Here is a 17,413-nt window from a genome sequence, read left to right as displayed (position 1 = left end):
TGCAGCAGGAGGACACAGGGAGAGAGCTTGGCTGCCGGGGCCAGGCCATGGGCTGCAGGCTCTCTGTGACTCTGGGCCTGTCATTGTGGGTGGCCTAGCACAAGTCATGGCTCCAACTTGTGTCTCCACCTCCCTAAACACAAAAGGTTAAGCGTGTCCGCCTGCCTGTTCCTGGAAGATTAAAGCCACCGTGAAGCACTTGGTTCACTGACCCGCCTGGCTCTGTGACCTGGACTATGGGGCAAGGAGGCCAGGCTTTGCTTCCTGAGTGCTGCAGTTAAAGGACATTTCCCTTCAGCCCCCTTGGAGCCAGCTTTCCCACAATGAGACCCCCCCACCCCACCCCATGTATTGAGCACCAAGGGGTTTACACACGTTACCTCACCTTCAAGCCTTACAGCTTCCTGGCAAGGGGGCTACCGCCAGCCTCATTCTCGAAAACAAGACCCTGAGATTCAGAAAGGCCGATTTTGCTGGAGGCTATGTAGTTAGGGACTGGAAAAGCTGGGGTTCCCTCAAAGCCCCTGTCTGCCCAGTGCTGTTTTCCCCAAACTCAGGAGCTTCGTACAGCTTCTCAGCCGTCCCCACAGCTGCTCATCAGACGCTGTATGCTGTATGCAATTGAAGGGCTGATGTAACAAATGCTGAGACAGTGTGGCTTCAACAGCAGGTTCATTGCTGCACAGTCCGAGAGCCTAAAAATCCAACATCAACTTGTCGTCGGGGTTATTTCTTGAGGCCTATCCCCTGGGCTCCATCCTCCCCTGGTCTTTCCGTCTTCCCTCTGTACATATCTAGGTCCTAATCACTTCTTCTTATAAAGACATCAGCCACATAGGACTAGCCCCCCCCCCACCCCCAGAATGACCCAGTTTTAACTTCACTGTCTGTTTAAAGACCCTATCACCAAAAACAGTCACCTTCTGAGGGACCAGGGATCAAGACTTCAGCATCTGAATTTGGGGGACACCAGCACCTGAATTTGGGGACACTCTTCAGGTCACAACATGTATACTGTTACTTATGTGTGATTTTCTTTAAACTGACGTTACAAGTATTCCTGTCACAGGAGAGCAGGGAGTTGAAACTCTACCCTGATTCTGGTGTTCCAGCACAAGAAAATTGGAAGGCAGACACCAAAAGTCATGCAGGAGACCTTTATTATAAGTGAAAGTAAAGAGAAAGTGAGGTGAAAGTAAAGTAAGAGCAGAGTGAGGCTCAAGCAGAGAGCACTCTCGGGAGAGAGAGTGGGCCGTCTCTGAGCAGAGAATGATGAAGGAGATGACACTGTCTCCAAGTTTATTACTGTTCGATGTTTACCAGGAGACCTGGGGCCACCTGCTGCACTCTTTGCCAATCAGGTGTTCAACTCCTCCTTCACGTCAGGAGGTGGGGTCTTTGAACTTAGTTTGTCCTCTCCAGAACTGTCATGGTGGCCTTCCTATTTACGGGGTTCCGGGGTGGGGGGGGTGCTTCATCTACAAGTCAATCCCATGTTAATGTGGACACTGGAGCCAGTAACTGATCAGAAGTTACCTTAGTGCAGCTGTGGTACTAAAGGAATCTCCCTTCCCAGACAAACCCAGACACCTAGAGCCATAATTCCTAACGTCACAGCAACATCAATGGACCCTGTCAAGAGTTAGTCCCATTAATCCTTTTTCTTTTGACATATTTTCCCATTAGCTCCTTTGCTTCTGTTTATTTTCTACAAATTAACTACCACCCTTCGCTTTCTTATCCACTTTGAAAGTAGTTTAAAGAAGACCCTAAAAGAAACTTAAAGGACATTTTGTGACATCGCTGTGCATTTCACTGCCCATTGTTAGTTACTACCTAACATACCCAAGCAGTAATACCAACAAAACCTTGGGTTTGATTGCTTATTAAATCATATAAAGGAAATACAAAACCAGAAATGTATGCCTGTAACTAAAATCTTCTTGAACCCACTTGAACCATTCTCCATGGAGCACAGGTACCGCACTTGGGAAGCCACCATGCCACGCTATGTTCTCCCAAGGAAATCACTGCAACACGGCAGACAGCTTAACATCGCTGGCCTCCACAGCTTACACCGACTGGGCTCTCTGAGAAGGCTCTTCGAGCGCTCAGAGGGTACATGTGTGTAAAGCAGGGAGGGGCAAAGCTGCAGCAAACGACACGATGCTTATCCAGGGGATCCCGTATCCCAGGTCCAAAGACACCTCATGGATGTGCAATAATAAAGAAGAGCACAGGACAGATTTAGCTCAGGTAAGAGATTACATATGGCAGACAGTCACCTTCTGAGGGACCAGGGATCAAGTCAAATATGTGATCAGTCAAAGCGAGGGAAGAGGCCCCTCCATGGAGAGCAAGGTGAAATTGGGGCAAAGAGAAAAATTCACTCATTCATACAGTCACTAATAAATATGAATTAAACCCCTCCCTGTGCCTAGTGTATGGGTGCCATGGATGTAGCCCAAGTTTTTCTGCTTTTTGTTTTGTTTTTGCAGTTCCAGGGATGGAACCCAGGGCTTCACATGTGCTAGGCAAGCGCTCTACCACAGAGCCACATCCTAGGCCAACCGTGTATTTAACACTGTAAAACTGTGCCTTCCTGGACAGAGAGGAGTGGGGACAGACAGAGGGCGGCAGAGGGGTGGGGGGAGAAAGACAATGAGCACAGCAAATGTTTTTAAAAAGTCAGATTTAAATGGGGGGGGGGGAAGGCACAGAAATAGAGGAGATTTTGGTGCAGATATTCCATTTTTTTCCAAAGTTCATCAAGTAAGATTGCTTATGTGTACTATTTCAGCAAATATCTGACAGGAGAGGGTGTGAGCTATGCAGAGACTTGCAGGAGGAACACTCTAGCCAGTGCAAAGGCCCTGAGATGGCATCCAGCCCAGTGGGCTTGTGAAATAGGAAGGCCAGAGGGGAGCAGAGAATGTGAGAAAACAAGAGCCCAGCCCTGCAGGCCTGTGGCCAAGAGAAATACTTTACCTTTTACTCTAACTGGGAACCCTTGGAGGGTTTGGGGCAGAGGAGAGACAAGATTTTGTCTCTTGCAGGGTCCTTCTGGTCTTACATTGAGAGTAGATTGTAGAGGGACAATCAGGGCAGCGGGAGACTGGTACAGCAACCATCAGTGATCCAAGTCCAATGCAGCTAGACTGCGAGTGTGTGAGTGTGTATGTGTGTCTTACATTTTCCTGGCTCTGGAAGTTTCTACCATATCGGAATGGAACAAGGAAGCAAGAGAAGTGCAGGAATGTGTTCTTCTTCCAGACACACAGCTGGCTCCTTGGGGTGCAATAACTTTAAGGTGTCAAGGAAAAAAGCCAATCTTGTCAGTGTAGGAAGGCCAGAAGTTATCCTTCCAGAACTCTGGGGAGAAACTAGATGATATCATAGGTTCCATTCTTGTCCACAGATTTTCTGCAAGTCATCCTGACTGCACACCACTGTGTTCCCGTGAGCGGGAACATTCCCCCTGAGCATCGCATGGGAGCCCTGCTCTCCCACCTGAGTGTGAGTGGTGGTTGAGACCCTCACAAAAGACTCTTTTTAAAAAACATGCTGGAGTTACAAGCAAAAAGGTCATTAAAATAAGCACCCAGTTATTATAAGTATCTATGTGTTGGCGTCACATCACTGCGACGAAATACCTGAAATAAACAACTTACAGGGAAGAGAGGTTTATTTTGGCTCACAGCTACAGTTTCAGTCTGTAGCCACTTGGCCCTCTTGCTTTGAGCCTGTGGTAGCACAGAGCATCATGACAGGAGCACATGACAGTGGAGTCTTTCGCCTTGCGGCATCTGGAAAGCAGAGTAAAAAGATGGGCCAGGGCCTCATATCCCCTCTGAGTGCACGCCCTCAAAGACCTAGCTTCCTTCCCCTCAAGCCCACTTCCTAAGGTTCCACTATTTACCAATAGCACCACAGGCAAGCAACCAAGCCCTCAACACCTGGGCCTCAGGGGTGGTGGGGGGGACATTCAAGATCTAATCGGTAGCAATCTACAGTCATTGAAAATGAAAAACAAATGCTTTTCCAAATACCATAGACAGGGATAAACCAACAGAGCATGCAAAATAAATAAGCATTATAGTGCATGTTTGCCCAGTACCCAGGAAATACAATTTCTCCACCCCCACATTGACTCCAAACCAGATTTAGCCAAGATGGGCATTAGCCTTACTCGCTCTTGGCAGTCCTTTTCATTCACCATCTCAGAAAATCAATGAACTACATGCTGAATCTTAGCAACGAAGTTGTGAGTGAAAAAGTGAACTCCCAAAAGATTACAGTGTTCATCAGCTTTCCATAGCTATGACACAATACCTGAGAAACTCAACTTAAAAGGAGGAAAACTTTGTTTTGGCTCCTATTTTCAGAGGTTTCAGTTCATGGTCACATTGTTTCATTGTTTTGGGACCGTAGCAAGGCAGAACATTATGGAGGGGACCACAGGGTGGAGCAGAGCTTCTCACTTCATGATAGCCAGGAAGCAGAGAGAGAGAGAGCGAGAGAGAGAGGAGGGGTCAGGGTCCCAACATACCCTTCAGGGACATACCCCCAATGACCTAACTTTCTTCCATTAGGCCCCGCCTCCTAAAGGTTTCACCACAACCCAATAGAGTCAGAGGCTGGTGACTAAATCTTCAACCCAGGGGTCTTTCAGGTACATTCAAGATCTAAGATATAGCAAAACACATGTACACACAGACAGCACAACATCTTTGTGTAAACTTAAAAACGTAAACCACTGGCATCATTACTTGTAGGGAAATACAGTTTCAGGAAAGCTTTATAAATATAAAATCAAGGGAATGGAGGTGACATGACACAGGACAGCAGTAGGCAGGGGAACCCATACAGGTGAATACAGGTCATTGTCAGTGTCAGGCATTTGTTTCATAAGCATTTGTTCTATCATTTCTGTTGATCCTTTGGTTAATAAATGATGGCTTTGCAGAGACCAACAATGACAGGACGCCACGATCCAAGATATATTATGTATAATCCTATGTATGTATTATGTATTAATCCCCTAAGGTACAGAGGAAAAGGAGGGAAGAAAATGGAGGAAAATTCAGTGGACATCATATTGCAAGGACAGTTTAGATGTTCTCAATATCAGACAGCTTTCAGAGGAGAAAGGAGTGTGTGTGGGGGGTGGGGGGAGTGTAACCATACACAGCCCCATAGAGCTGTGGCTTGGTCCATCTATTAGTCAATGAGTTCCTAAGTTTGTGTGAGTCTAACTACAAGGATCTATGAAGCCCCTGAATTCTGCCTGGTGCCCAGGCTGCATGAAGTATCTCACGGGACCTGGAAGAGGGAGGTGAGGTCTGCCACATGGCAATGGGACAGAATTTCTAAAACTGTGTGAGGATAGAGGGGCGCCTCCTACAGGATGCTCTAGAAAAGGGACTGGCCAAATGGATCCCCTCCAACCCAAGGTTCCTTGAGGCAAGGGCAGAGCTGGGTATTTAACTGGGCCAGGGGCTTTCCAGAGAATAAAAGCATGCACGCTTGTTCCCATAACCATGCCCTCTCCAGGGTCAAGATCTAACCAGGTGCAACATATCTGTACCAGCTGGGTGGGAAAAATATTTTTAAAGTCCTTTTAGTGACTTCATCTGCAGAGTTTCCCAGTTGCCTGGCCACCAGCACCCAGAGGTCAGAACAAGTGGTTCAGCCAAGGCCATTATCTTTGTGTGTTAATCAGCTTTTTGTCACCATGACAAAAGACCTGGAAAAAAAATCAACTTAAAGAAGGAGGAAATGTTTACTTTGGCTCCTGGTTTCAGAGGTTTCAGTCCATGGGCACTTGGCTCTCTTGATCCTGGTCCTGTGGTGAGGCAGAACATCATGGTGGGTATTATGATTTAGATATGAGATGTCCCCCCCCAAAAGCTCATGTGAGAGATAATGTAAGAGAGTTCAGAGTGAAATGATTGGGTTATGAGAGCCTCCACCTAATCAGTGCATTAATCCCCTGATAGGGATCCACTAGTGGTGATTGTAGGCAGGTAGAGTGTGGCTGGAGGAGGTGAGTTGGTGGGGGTGTGCCTTTGGGAATTTTGTCCATGGTGAAGGAAGCTGTTTTTCTCTGCTTCCTGATTGTCACGTCCTGAGCTGCTTCCTCCTCCACACCCTTTTACTGTGATTTGTTCTGTCTCACCTTGGGTCCAGAGCAAAGGAGTCAACCATCTATGGACAGAGACCTCTGAAACCATGAGTCCCAAATATACTTTTCCTCCTCTAAAATTGCTCTTGTTAGATCTTTTGGTCACAGCAGGGGGGAAAAAACTGACTAAAACAGTGGGAAAGATATGGTAGAAAAGAGTTGCTCACCTCATGGTGGCCAGGAGGAGAGGGGATGTGGACGAAATATACCCTTCAAGGACTTGCCCCCCAGTGATTGACAAGCTCCAAAAAGGCCCCATCTCCTAAAGTTTGCACCACCTCCCAAGAGACTCAGGCTGGGAACCAAGCTCTCAACACATAAGCCTTTGGGATCATTCCAGATTCAAACCCTAAAACCTGGGCAACATGAGGGAACAGCTCATCCACACTTTCTCCCTAGCACATCATCCACCTTCTAGTCTCTGCTCCTGAGCAGTGTCCCTATGGCTGCCAACAGGAGATTGGAGAAGGAAGGAGTCCCGGGTCCTGCCAGGATCCAGCAAGATGAGATGTGACAACCTTTCTCTCAGCAGAATACCTCCAGACACTCAAGAGGAGAGCCCAGCGTCTACCCAGGTCTGTGTGCAGGGGCCATCCAGGCAGAGGTAAGGGGGACAGGGGCATCCCATGGGGCTTTGAGAATGAGTCTACTATGTCCAAGATGGATGTGTCATTCTCCTCCCCAGTGACAGTAAACTTCATGTATCAGCTTGGTGAGGCCATGACACCTATTTGGTCAAATGCTGGTCTAGGCACCACTATAAAGGGAATTTTTAGATGAGATAAACATTTAAATCAGTAGACTTTGAGTGAAGTAGATTATCCTCCATAAGGGAGCTGAGGTCCTAATGGTCAAATTTGTGCATGAAGGTAAGTAATGATAATAACAGACCTCATAACCACCGAATAAAATAGGAATTCTTGAGTCCACATTTAAAGACAGAACTGTGGAAAGTTCCTCCCTACATTTGAATGTTAACTAATAAATGTGGAAAGAATGACAAAATTAGCAATCATTAGTTGGCAATCAGAATAATCATTCATGCAAGTAAGAATTGTCAATGAATGCTAAAACTAGCAAATATGTGATATTTACAGAATCAAAGTCTATCTCTGTAAGGTACTGCTGAATTACAAAAGGGGAAATATTTACTTCACAGTGGAGAAGTTTGGCCAGACAGCATAAAACCAAGTGATCAAAGCGACCATCACCAGCAAGGAGACAGTCAACATCATGAACCTCTGAAAGAGACACAACACCATTTCTGGGGTATTCCTGCCTAAGTAACAACAATAAGGTCAAAGCAATGTTGTCAGTGACTTTCACAGAGTGAAGGTTTATTTGTCCCTGGTGGCACTTCATATGACTAGGGACTCATTTCCCCACCACAGGTGAACTTGACCTCCTAACCCAAGATAGCAACATCCACGTTCCAAGTGCACCGCATCTTAAGGAAATTTTCTGAAAGCCGGCAAGAAGATGTCTGCTTCCTCCCCTTTGGTCAGAGCTCACTCACTCAACTGACCTGGCTGCAAAGGAGACTGGGAAATGTAGTCTTTGTTTAGGGCAGTTGTGTGCTCCGGCAAACAATCCTAGTACCATGAAAGAGTTGTGGATATATAACGGGCAGGGGAAGGCAACTGGCCATCTCTGGCATGCGGCTGTTCTTTTGTTCCAAATCCATGTGTCTTTAACCTCCAGTTCTTCCTATTAGGATCTCGACTCATGTCACCCAGTGCACTACCCCACACACAGCATACCCACATGTGCAAGAGCTCAGAGCCACCTCCTGCAGCCTTTGATCCTCTAACAGGCCTGGGTCTGTCTCCTTCCTGTGCCTACTCACTATTTTAAAGTCTTAAGTTCATTTCCTTTAGAAATCACAGTTTCATTTGGAAATGTCTCCCAGTCTTTCTGCTGCCTAAGCTGCTGTGACCAGGATGGCCAACTTTTGTTCCTTTCCTTTATAGATAAGCAAATTAAAATGTCTCTGCTAAACAACCATGTCCCCTGACCTTACCCTTTATCAGAGCTGTGGGGAAAAGAGTAGATTTTGAGTTTTTGAGCTTAGCTGGGAACCACAGATAGGCCGCACTTCTGCACATGAGCCTAAGAAACGCTGATGGCCTAGAATGCACCAGGGGGAGAGGCTGTGCTCAGAGATAAAGGGTGCCAGCCATGGGTCACTTGTCACAGATTTCCTTCTCATCTTGCCTTTTCACTGTAGAAGAACAGAATGGCAACTTTAGCAGTTTAAAAGCTAACAGGCTATGGTTTTGATTGACACACAATCACTGTTTGACAGTCAGAATAATAAGAATAACCATTCATCCAAGCAAGAATTGTTGATGAATGCTAAAACTAGCAAATATGTAAGCTCTGCTTACTGACATTTAACCATAGAGGCTTGCAGTGGCTAACAGGTAGCTGTAACAGATAACTGCAGGAGCAGAAGCAGGGAACAATATAGTGGACCAGAACAGTCCCCCTTTAGGCTTAGAGCAGTAAAAGTCCCTAAGTTGTATGAGCAAAGAGTCCCTAGGCTGTTGGCAAGCCTATAAAGAATGTAAGATGCAACCTCCAATAGAATTGCACCAACTCTCTTGCCTCGATGTACCCGAAACTTGCTTATTTATAAAAGTTAAAGCTCTGCTACACTCAGGGCTCAACCTTTGGGAATTATCCCTCTGGGCCTTGGCACCACTAATTAAGTTTTGCTTCTAAATCTCAATGTCCTGGCCCTCATTTCCTGCTATACGGCCACCTCCCCAGCTCCACTCCTGTAAAGATGTGGGGTGGGGAGGTTGGGAAAGCCACATCCTTTTGAGCCTATGTTATCATTGTGAAAGTGGCTCTCCAAGTCTGCCTTGGTATACATGTGACTTGATTCTCCTGATGTGGCGGAGTGGCAGGCTGGAGTGGGGGTACCACCCAGAGTGTAGAATCTGGGATTCTGTAACCAACAGCCCGTATCATCTGTCTTCTTATTCCACTCTGGGACCTTGGGGGCTATGGCTGGCACTTAGTCAACGGGTTGAGTAAACTATGAATATTAGTATAGGTGTGTGTTATCTGACCCCTGCCTCCAGGGTGGGCACTGAACAAGATCAGCCCTGGTGAAATAAAACATTCAAAAGGGGGCAGAGGAGGCCAGAAGATGATGGATTCATGCATATCACAGAGGAGAGGGTAGAGAGGACATGTCATGAAAGAGTCCAAGTCAGAAGTGCCCCCAAGGAGAGGTAGCAAGGGATAAAACTTTCCCTGGATGAACCACCAAGAAGTCCATCATGAATCAGAGGTTCCCAGTGTAGAAGAGAGATGGGGGGCCCCTTCTCTCCTCAGAGGCTTGGGGACGGGTATGTGCAAGCACCATACTGGACTCAGCCTCTCCCGGCCTCCTACTCCTCCCAAACTGGTGTCCAAAAAGCAGCAGTCACCTGGGGACAGAGCTTACTAGAATTGGTGGTGGGAAGGTTGATTCCACAACTTCTAAGAACAAGTCCTTGCCCAGCTGCAGAAGATCCCACTAAGGAACTCATAGAAGAAGCCTGAAGCATTCAGGTGACAGCAGAATGGCCCTTGGTGTGCAGTTGAGTCCTGCAGAGCCAGTTAGATGATGCCACCACTGGGACACTGTTGGGAGCCGGCGACCGCACCCTGAAAATGGCGCTGGTTTCCTGCTTCTGCTTAATTAGCGGTTGGAGCTGTTAGAAGTAAACAGCTCCTTGTAAGGCTGTGGGCTGGGCTCTGGCCTGCTTCCGCTGCGCTGTACCTACTAGACTTCTCCACGTGGTGCTAGTTGATTGGCGAGGCTGGGTACTTAAGCTACGGCAGACCGACCGCTCTCGCTCTTTCCTCTCTTGTTCCTGTTTTCTCATCATGATTCAAAGGTCCTGAGTAAACTGCTGAAAGAAGAATCCTGTGTCATGTTTCCCTTACTGGCGAGGGGTCGCGACAGGACACAAGCTATGTGTGCAGGAGGAAGGTATCCCTCCACCCCAGGGAGCTCGGGTCATGGGGGAGGCATCCACCAGAGGCCCAGGATGTTGACCCAGCGGGTTCTGGTTTCTTTCTCCTGCCCAGCAGAGGGCTTTCCTGCAGATGCCACAGGGAATGGAATGGAGGAGGTCAGGGGCTTCAGACAACCAGGTTTGGCGAGAAGAAACAAAGCCAGCCATGTTCAACCCAAAAGGGATGCAGTTGAGGTTGGCTGCTGGCTAACCCACAGACTGCCAATCTGCTTCTCCCCAGCCCATCTCCACCATAGAGACTAGGAAAGTGACATGCTTCCTTTCCCAGACTACCTTGCTGTTGGTTCAGGGTCACATGACACAACCGAAGTCTTCTGGAGTCGTTTTTGCTTTCTTCCTAAGAGGGACAGAGATTAAGATCAAGTCCCGTTTGCCTGCATTTTCCTGCCTTAAATCTAAATCTAAGCATGGTGCCTGGAGCTATGGCATCCATTTTGCCACCATGATAAAAGATTGAATTAATTGCAGAGATGCTAGCTCTGTTACCATTGAGTCACTGAACCAATACCCGGCACTATTATGAAATGTCAGTGGAAAAAAATTGATGAAGCCACTACCATTGAGTTTTGCATTGTTTGCATTCTGGATACATCAGTAAATCTGCCCATATCCTATGTAACAGCAATTTAGTGAACTGTTGCATAAAAGGAGTCATGACCCATAAAAGTCCAATAACCCTAACTCCAAATAGAAGTCACATGAAGTTTTCTCCTCTAAAGACTCCTTCCCCCACAGTTTTATCAACATACCACAGTTTCCGTGCTGCTTAAAGTGAAACAAAATGTTTTATTAAGGCATGTAGAAAGCACACAGTATCTGCAGTGGCTATGTGGCAGGTGCTCAGCAGAGCCATTCAATCCAGCCTGGCCCGGGACCGAAAGCCCCTGAAGACTCACTTCCCCACCACCTCACCCACAGCAGCCAATCCACTCTGCACACTAAGCTGCCCTGGGAGCGAGGCATGTGTTTGGATTCTCTGTGTCTTTTGCCCATGTTCAGGCCAGATGGCTTTCCATGAGAAGTCCTGACACCGAAGGAAGTCACAGGGGGGTGCTTCCTTTCCTTAGCAATCCTCCTCCAGGGCAACTGTCTGTTGGCCACATTGCAGAAACTAGCCCCTCGTTGGCTGCTTTGGGCAGAAACCTCATATTCCCTCACAACTCCCTATCAGGGCCTTATTTTTGCAATTCCTGGACTCTGCCTGCCAGGCCCCTACCTTCTCTGCCTGTTGATGGTTCCACCAGGAGCATGTCTAAAACTAACATATGCAGTGCCTCTCCAGACAAGTCAGAAGAGAGGAGCTGGGGTTTGTGTGTTGCTTGGAGCAAGTGTAAGCTGGGAAGTGTAGGGATGCTGAGGGGGGATGGGTGCTGAAACAAGCCTGTGCTAGATGGGGCAAGGGGACTCCTGTGCTTCCAGGTCCAGAGACATCTGGTGCACCAAATGGACGAGGAGTCGGGACACCTGTGTTCTTCTTCCAACTCTGTTATCAGCTATCTGTGTCTCTGGGCAACCACTGCCCTTAGCTTCCTGGATTGTGAAAAGCAGGGATTTGATAAGTATGTTCCATGAAATTTGGGAGACATACTTATTCTTAAAAAAAAGTATTATTTTTGTTCATCAAAAAATCAATTTTGAAAGACCGTTCCAGCTCTAACCCTTTGGGAAAATAATATCCATAGGTCAATTTGTGCAAATCCTTTTACTTCTCAAAGTACTTTCACATCAATGATTTTCTGTTCTTAGAACTTTCTTGAAGATTATTTAGATGAGATCCCATTTCCCCTGCTCCACAAAGAGGGAATAAGGCCCAGATCAGTGGAGCAGGGCTGAGGCCAGAATCCTGACCATATTAGGGTTGCTGCACCCAGCTCTGCAGCATATGCCGCAGGTGCAGGTGGTGGCAGGAGAGGAGAGAAGCAGGTAGGTATCCAGGGGTGGGACCATGTTGGCCTTAAGGAGGGGGCTTTTTTCTCCAAATGTTTGCCCAGAAGTGTCATCTTGTTCTCAGAGTCCTTCCAGTGGGACAAGGAGCAACTTTTCAACCCAGAAAATACCTGTAGGAGAGCTTTTCCTAACCCACATAAAGGCTCCTCTGTGCAGGGAGCAGACTAGCTCCTGGGCAGCCCCTCTTCTCACTTTGGAGCCAGAAAAATAGGTCTGTATCTGGGTTGCTGGATGACCTTGAAGACAGCCAGTTATACTTGAACTTCAGATAAACAACCCAAATACATTTAGGATAAGTATGTACTGGGCAATTTGGGGCACATACTTATTCTTTTTTTTTAAAAAAAAAAAGTATTATTTTTATTCATCTAAATTTCAATTAACTGGACACCCTGTAGTTTTATTTCTAAATCTGCAAAGGAGAGGCAGTGGTATGTTTAGGTCACTTCATATCAGCTCATGAGAGCCAATTACAAAATCTTTAGGAGTTTTATGAGTTGTTAAACCACTGGTTGCTTGAAATCAACCATGGTTGGATCATTCACACCAGAGAAATTGCCTGTCACTGCTAATCAGTGCTATTCTCTCTTTAGAGCTGGATTTGAAGCATTTACAACATAGCACTATCTATTGGCTTCCTTGTCTCTGACATCCTGGGTAAAGACAGAAACCATGTCCGGGAGACTCTACAGTCCCTGGGAGTCAGATAGTTTAGCATACTAGAAAAATGGAATTTTCCACTCCCAGGACCCTAGAACACAGGATGTTGGAAAACATAGAGCTCTAAAGTGAGGATGTTAGAATCTCAGACTTTCAGAAAAGATATGAGTGCTGAAAGCAGGGGCATTAGATGCTACCCGTCCCTCCCTAGCACGTGGACAAGTGCTGGCCCTCCTGGCTCAGGGCTCAGACCTCTTGCGGGCCACAATGAAGCACACGCCGTTGTTGGAAGCAGTGGTGGTGGAATAGTTATGGGGGCTGTGCAGGAGCTGCTCGATGTCAAAGCCAGCGTCCAGCACCGCCTGCTCCACCTCCTCCTTCTTCATGGACACGCAGGAGAACTTGAACTTCCCCACCACGTAGGACGAGATGTCCAGCGTGACTGTGGTCACCAGGTGGCCGCCTGGCTTGAGCAGCGAGGCGAGGTTGCGCAGCGCAGCACGGTAGGCGTCGAGGCTGCAGCAGGCGCACTCCATGGCCAGCAGGGTGAGCACGCAGTCGGCCGGGGGCAGCACCACCGGGGCCAGCGGGTTGCTCAGGTTGGCATCGCACTTGAGCACACGTTTCACCCTGGCCCGCAGCTTCTCGGCCTTCTCCTGCCAGCGGCCACTGCGGAGAGAGGGCGGGGCTCAGGGAAGGCACGTCCAGGCTGCCCACACACACAGCCTGCCATATGTAGATGGGGGAGTCCCAGAGTCCCTGTGTGACCAGTCAGTGGTGCTTCTACAATCTAGGCCTTGGTCCCACAGCAGGAAAACGATGAGGGAGTGGTAGGAACCTTCCAGTGAGCCCCCTTTACTTGATCCCCATGAAGGAAGAAGAGCCCCAGGTGTGGGCTGGTGGATCAGCACGGTGAGATGGAGGGATGAATTAACAAATTAACTGCAGATGGATTTGTGGTATGGCTATTTTAAAAATACCGTGTGGGGAGATGAAAAGCAGATCCAGGAAGCTAACAGGGAGCAGATTACTTAGTCAGACAGTTCGAAAGTTTGTAAAACTAAGAGCAGATTGTTTAGACATACATAATCCATATTAGTGATTCTCTCAGGTGGAGATGCAGGGAGCTAGGAGGGGAGGAGCATTGAGTGAGCCTTCAAGGTGCCTGAGCTCAGGGTGGTGGTGGGCAAAGGCCTCTCACAGCTGGGGAGACAATAGAGGGAGGGAGAGAATTGGGAGGGAAGGAAGGGGGAGGGAGATAAGAGGGAGGGAGGGAGGAGGAAGGAAAGAGAGAGGGCAGAAGAAAGGAAGGAGGGAAGGAGGAAGGAAGAGCCCTGTCACCTGGCCTTCAGTGGTCATACTTGGCTATGTCACACTTCAGCACAGTCCTATGATCCTATAGCTCAGAGATCCACCTACTCTGTCCCCCACCCCAAGGCATCTGGTCCCATTCTTGAGGGTCCTACTGTCCTCAAAATGTCAGGGACAACTGAGGCCAGAGAGCCCTCTGAGAAAGGTGTTGGGGGGGGAGGCCCAGCAGGGGACCCTCCCAAGCTGCATCCCCACCTGTTCCCTTCCAGCTCGCAGGCAAATTTCAGCACCGAGGTCCAGTCATGGGCCCCCGGCTCCTTCCTCAGCCACTTCTCCAGCTCCTCCCGGTTGCGGTCCGTGAAGTCCGAGAGCGTGATGTCTGCAAAGGCCTCGCAGGCAGCCAGCACTTGGTAGATGGTGGGGCCTGAGCCAATGTCGATCAGTGTGTCCCCCCGAAGACCCCCTGTGAGGGAGAGGGGGGGTTAGGTAAGAAGCAGCACCAAGCATGAGGGTTTTCCTGGCTCGGCAGCTTCCAGCAGGGAAGACCCATCCCACACTCGTGACATGAATTAATTTCCATTTACAGCTCACAGCCACCTGTGGGGCAACTACTCCTGTTTTTCCCATTTTACACATTAGAAATCTGACTCGGAGAAAGGGTCAACAATTCGCCCCGTATCTTACTGGGAACTGGAACCCCCAGCCCTGTTCTGGAAAGGATTCAGGCTGCCGTGTCCCCAGGCAGGGGCCCTTTCAGTCTCAGACTCCCTGGACATCAGCCCCACTTGGGTGGGTTCCTTGATGGGAACATGGAGTGTGGAGCCAGCAAAGCGGGGAGCTGAGAGGAGATGACCTGGGAAGACCCCCAGTGAGTTGAGGCCCACCTGGGAGCCGGAGGGAAGCGTGACTCCCAGCATTCCCTGCAGAGCCAGGCTGGAGCCGCCTCTCTGCAATCTGAATTTTGTTTCCCCACCTGCTTTCTCCACCAGGCCTTGGAGCCTAGCAGCCCTCTCTTGCCTCTGGGCCACCAGACAACTCTGTCCCTCACTTTTTTCCAGCCAAGTACCCCTAGTGAGGACGCGACGGCACAAACCAAGAGGACATGGCCAAGCACCATGGGTCCACCTTACGGACGGTTCAGACCAGGGTGCTGGGCGGAGGGCCCTGCCAGGAGGTTAGTGACAGGGCTGAGACCCCACGCAGCACTTCCCGAGTAGGGCTGTCCTCACAGCCACAAGCAGGCCATGCATTCCAGGTGTGGTGCCATCCCGAGGTCACCACAGTCCATTTGCCCTTGACTTTCTCAGGCCTCAGAGCAGGGCTGGACTTGGTGATAATCCCGAGAGGCTTCCCCACCCACCCCTCTCCTTGAGGCCTTCCAGGAGAGCAGTTTGGGAGCCACAGGGTGCTGGGTCCTCCCCTGCACATCCTGAGCCCTGGGCCTCACAGCTCCTCAGCTTCTCAGGCCTGTGGGAGACAGACCGGACTTCCAGGAATACAGTTGTCTGGAGAGGCCCAGGGTCCCACCCCACCCCACATCTGCAGCCCTGAGAGGAGCCTGGACTCCCCAGGACACTCTTTCTCTGTCTCCCATCTGGGTCCCTGGAAAGAAGCTGAGGGCTGAGGGCCACCTCTGTTCACCTGGGCCAAAGGTCTTGTGGAGACACTCGAGGTTAAACTTGATCATCTCCGTCTCAGGCGACGGGCCATCCTCAAAGCTGTAGTAGGTGGCCAGGTAGTCCCTGGGCAGGAAGTGCTTCTGGTACACATCACCCCCGGTGAAGCTGCCCTCCATGGTGACCCTCAGCTCCAATCCTTTCGCCTGCCTGCCTGCTTGCCAGAGTCTTATAAGGGCTCATCCCTCAGACTCCACCCCCAGAATTCCCGAATCGTCCCTTTGCTCCTCCCATACTGGCCTGTCCATGAGTTTCCCCTTCTGGGAGGATGCAGAAGGGACGGGGACCCTCCTCACTCCACCACACTGGCATGCCCTACCTGACACTCTTCTAAATCCAGAGCCACGATGGCTGCAGCTGCTTCCTCTCGGAAGTGATGTGTGTCCGTCAGGGGCAACTGATGGTGCCAGCCCTGGGTGCAGCTCTCGCCCGCGTGCACATGGGGCAGGTGTCAGACTACCGTTTCTCCATCTGTGTGCCCGCTTCACTGGCTGTAAGAATCAAAGGCATCCCCCTGGGTCACAGGTATCCTGGGCCTGAGCACATAGGAAAGTCCCCACCTGGACCCTGGAAGTCAGCAGGGCCCAGTGGCTCTCTCCAGGCCAGGCAGTGGGCATTACGCCATGGAGCCCAGTCCTGGTGGGGATCAGAGTTCAGGCCCAGGGATGGGAGCAGAGCACTGTGGGGGGGGGGCGCACGGGAAGATGAGAAGTTGCCTCTGGGTACATGAACCCCTGTACCTCAGTGTTCTTCCCTTTAAAATGGGAATGGGTTGTAAAATCTCCCCCAGACAGAGAAAAACTCAGCCTCCTTTTGTTTTTGTTTTTTTTTTGTGTGTGTGTTTTTTTTTTTGGACCAGGAACCGGCCCTGACTTGGCCACAAACCAGACTGAAATGAATCTGCCACCCTGGAGGTTCGGGCCTGCTGCCCTGGAAATGGGAGGGATAAGAATGTGTTCTTCTGACTTTAAGTAAACAAACAACTCGACTCCCATAACCCCCGACAGCTTGCAGTCGGGGCAGGATCAACCTAAGGTCACTCCCCCTGGCTTCCAAGGGAGGCCAGAGACCATGGCTGAGCAGGCAGGAAATTGCTGTGTTCAGATTACATAACCCAAGAAGAGTTTTTAAAAAGGGACAGTGCTAACAAAGACACCAGTGGCACTGGGGGAAGCCACGAGGTCCCCTTTTTAGCCAAGGTTCCCTGGGGAAATAAGACCAATGGGATGTGTACATAGAAAGAAAGGATTTGTCTTAGGGAATTGGCTCTCAGGATGATAGAGACTAGCAAGTTCAAATCTGCAGGGTGGGCTGTAAGCTAGAGACTCAGAGAAGAGCTGATATTATAGTTGAAGTCTTAGGACCACCTCCCTGATTGGAGAAGGTCCAGTCTTTTGATGCATTCAGGTCTTCACCTGATTGGATTAGGCCCACCCACACTAGGAGGACAATCTGCTTTACTCAAAATCCACTGACTTAAGTGTCACCCCCATCAAAAACACCCTCATGATAACTAATGTGTTAATAAAATAAAAATAAAACCTCACAAAAACTTCCATAATGATGGTGGACCACGTATCTGGATACCACAGCTGATTCAA

The 17,413-nt window shown here is 49.2% G+C and overlaps 1 protein-coding gene across 1 annotated transcript; it reads right to left on the bottom strand.

The window, feature by feature from the left end:
- Nucleotides 1–10,984: 10,984 nt before the first annotated feature.
- Nucleotides 10,985–15,939, bottom strand: Inmt (indolethylamine N-methyltransferase). Its single transcript, XM_026401562.2, has 3 exons — nucleotides 15,778–15,939; nucleotides 14,392–14,599; nucleotides 10,985–13,494 (listed from the first exon to the last, which is right to left on the bottom strand). Exons 1-3 carry the CDS (start codon nucleotides 15,929–15,931, stop codon nucleotides 13,065–13,067), a joined length of 792 nt encoding a protein of 263 aa, XP_026257347.2. The 5' UTR covers nucleotides 15,932–15,939; the 3' UTR covers nucleotides 10,985–13,064.
- Nucleotides 15,940–17,413: the final 1,474 nt, after the last annotated feature.

The sequence above is a fragment of the Urocitellus parryii genome, chromosome 3 (genome assembly GCF_045843805.1).
Source record: "Urocitellus parryii isolate mUroPar1 chromosome 3, mUroPar1.hap1, whole genome shotgun sequence".
Classification (NCBI taxonomy): Eukaryota; Metazoa; Chordata; class Mammalia; order Rodentia; family Sciuridae; genus Urocitellus; species Urocitellus parryii.
This window is presented reverse-complemented; position numbering and strand designations above follow the sequence as displayed.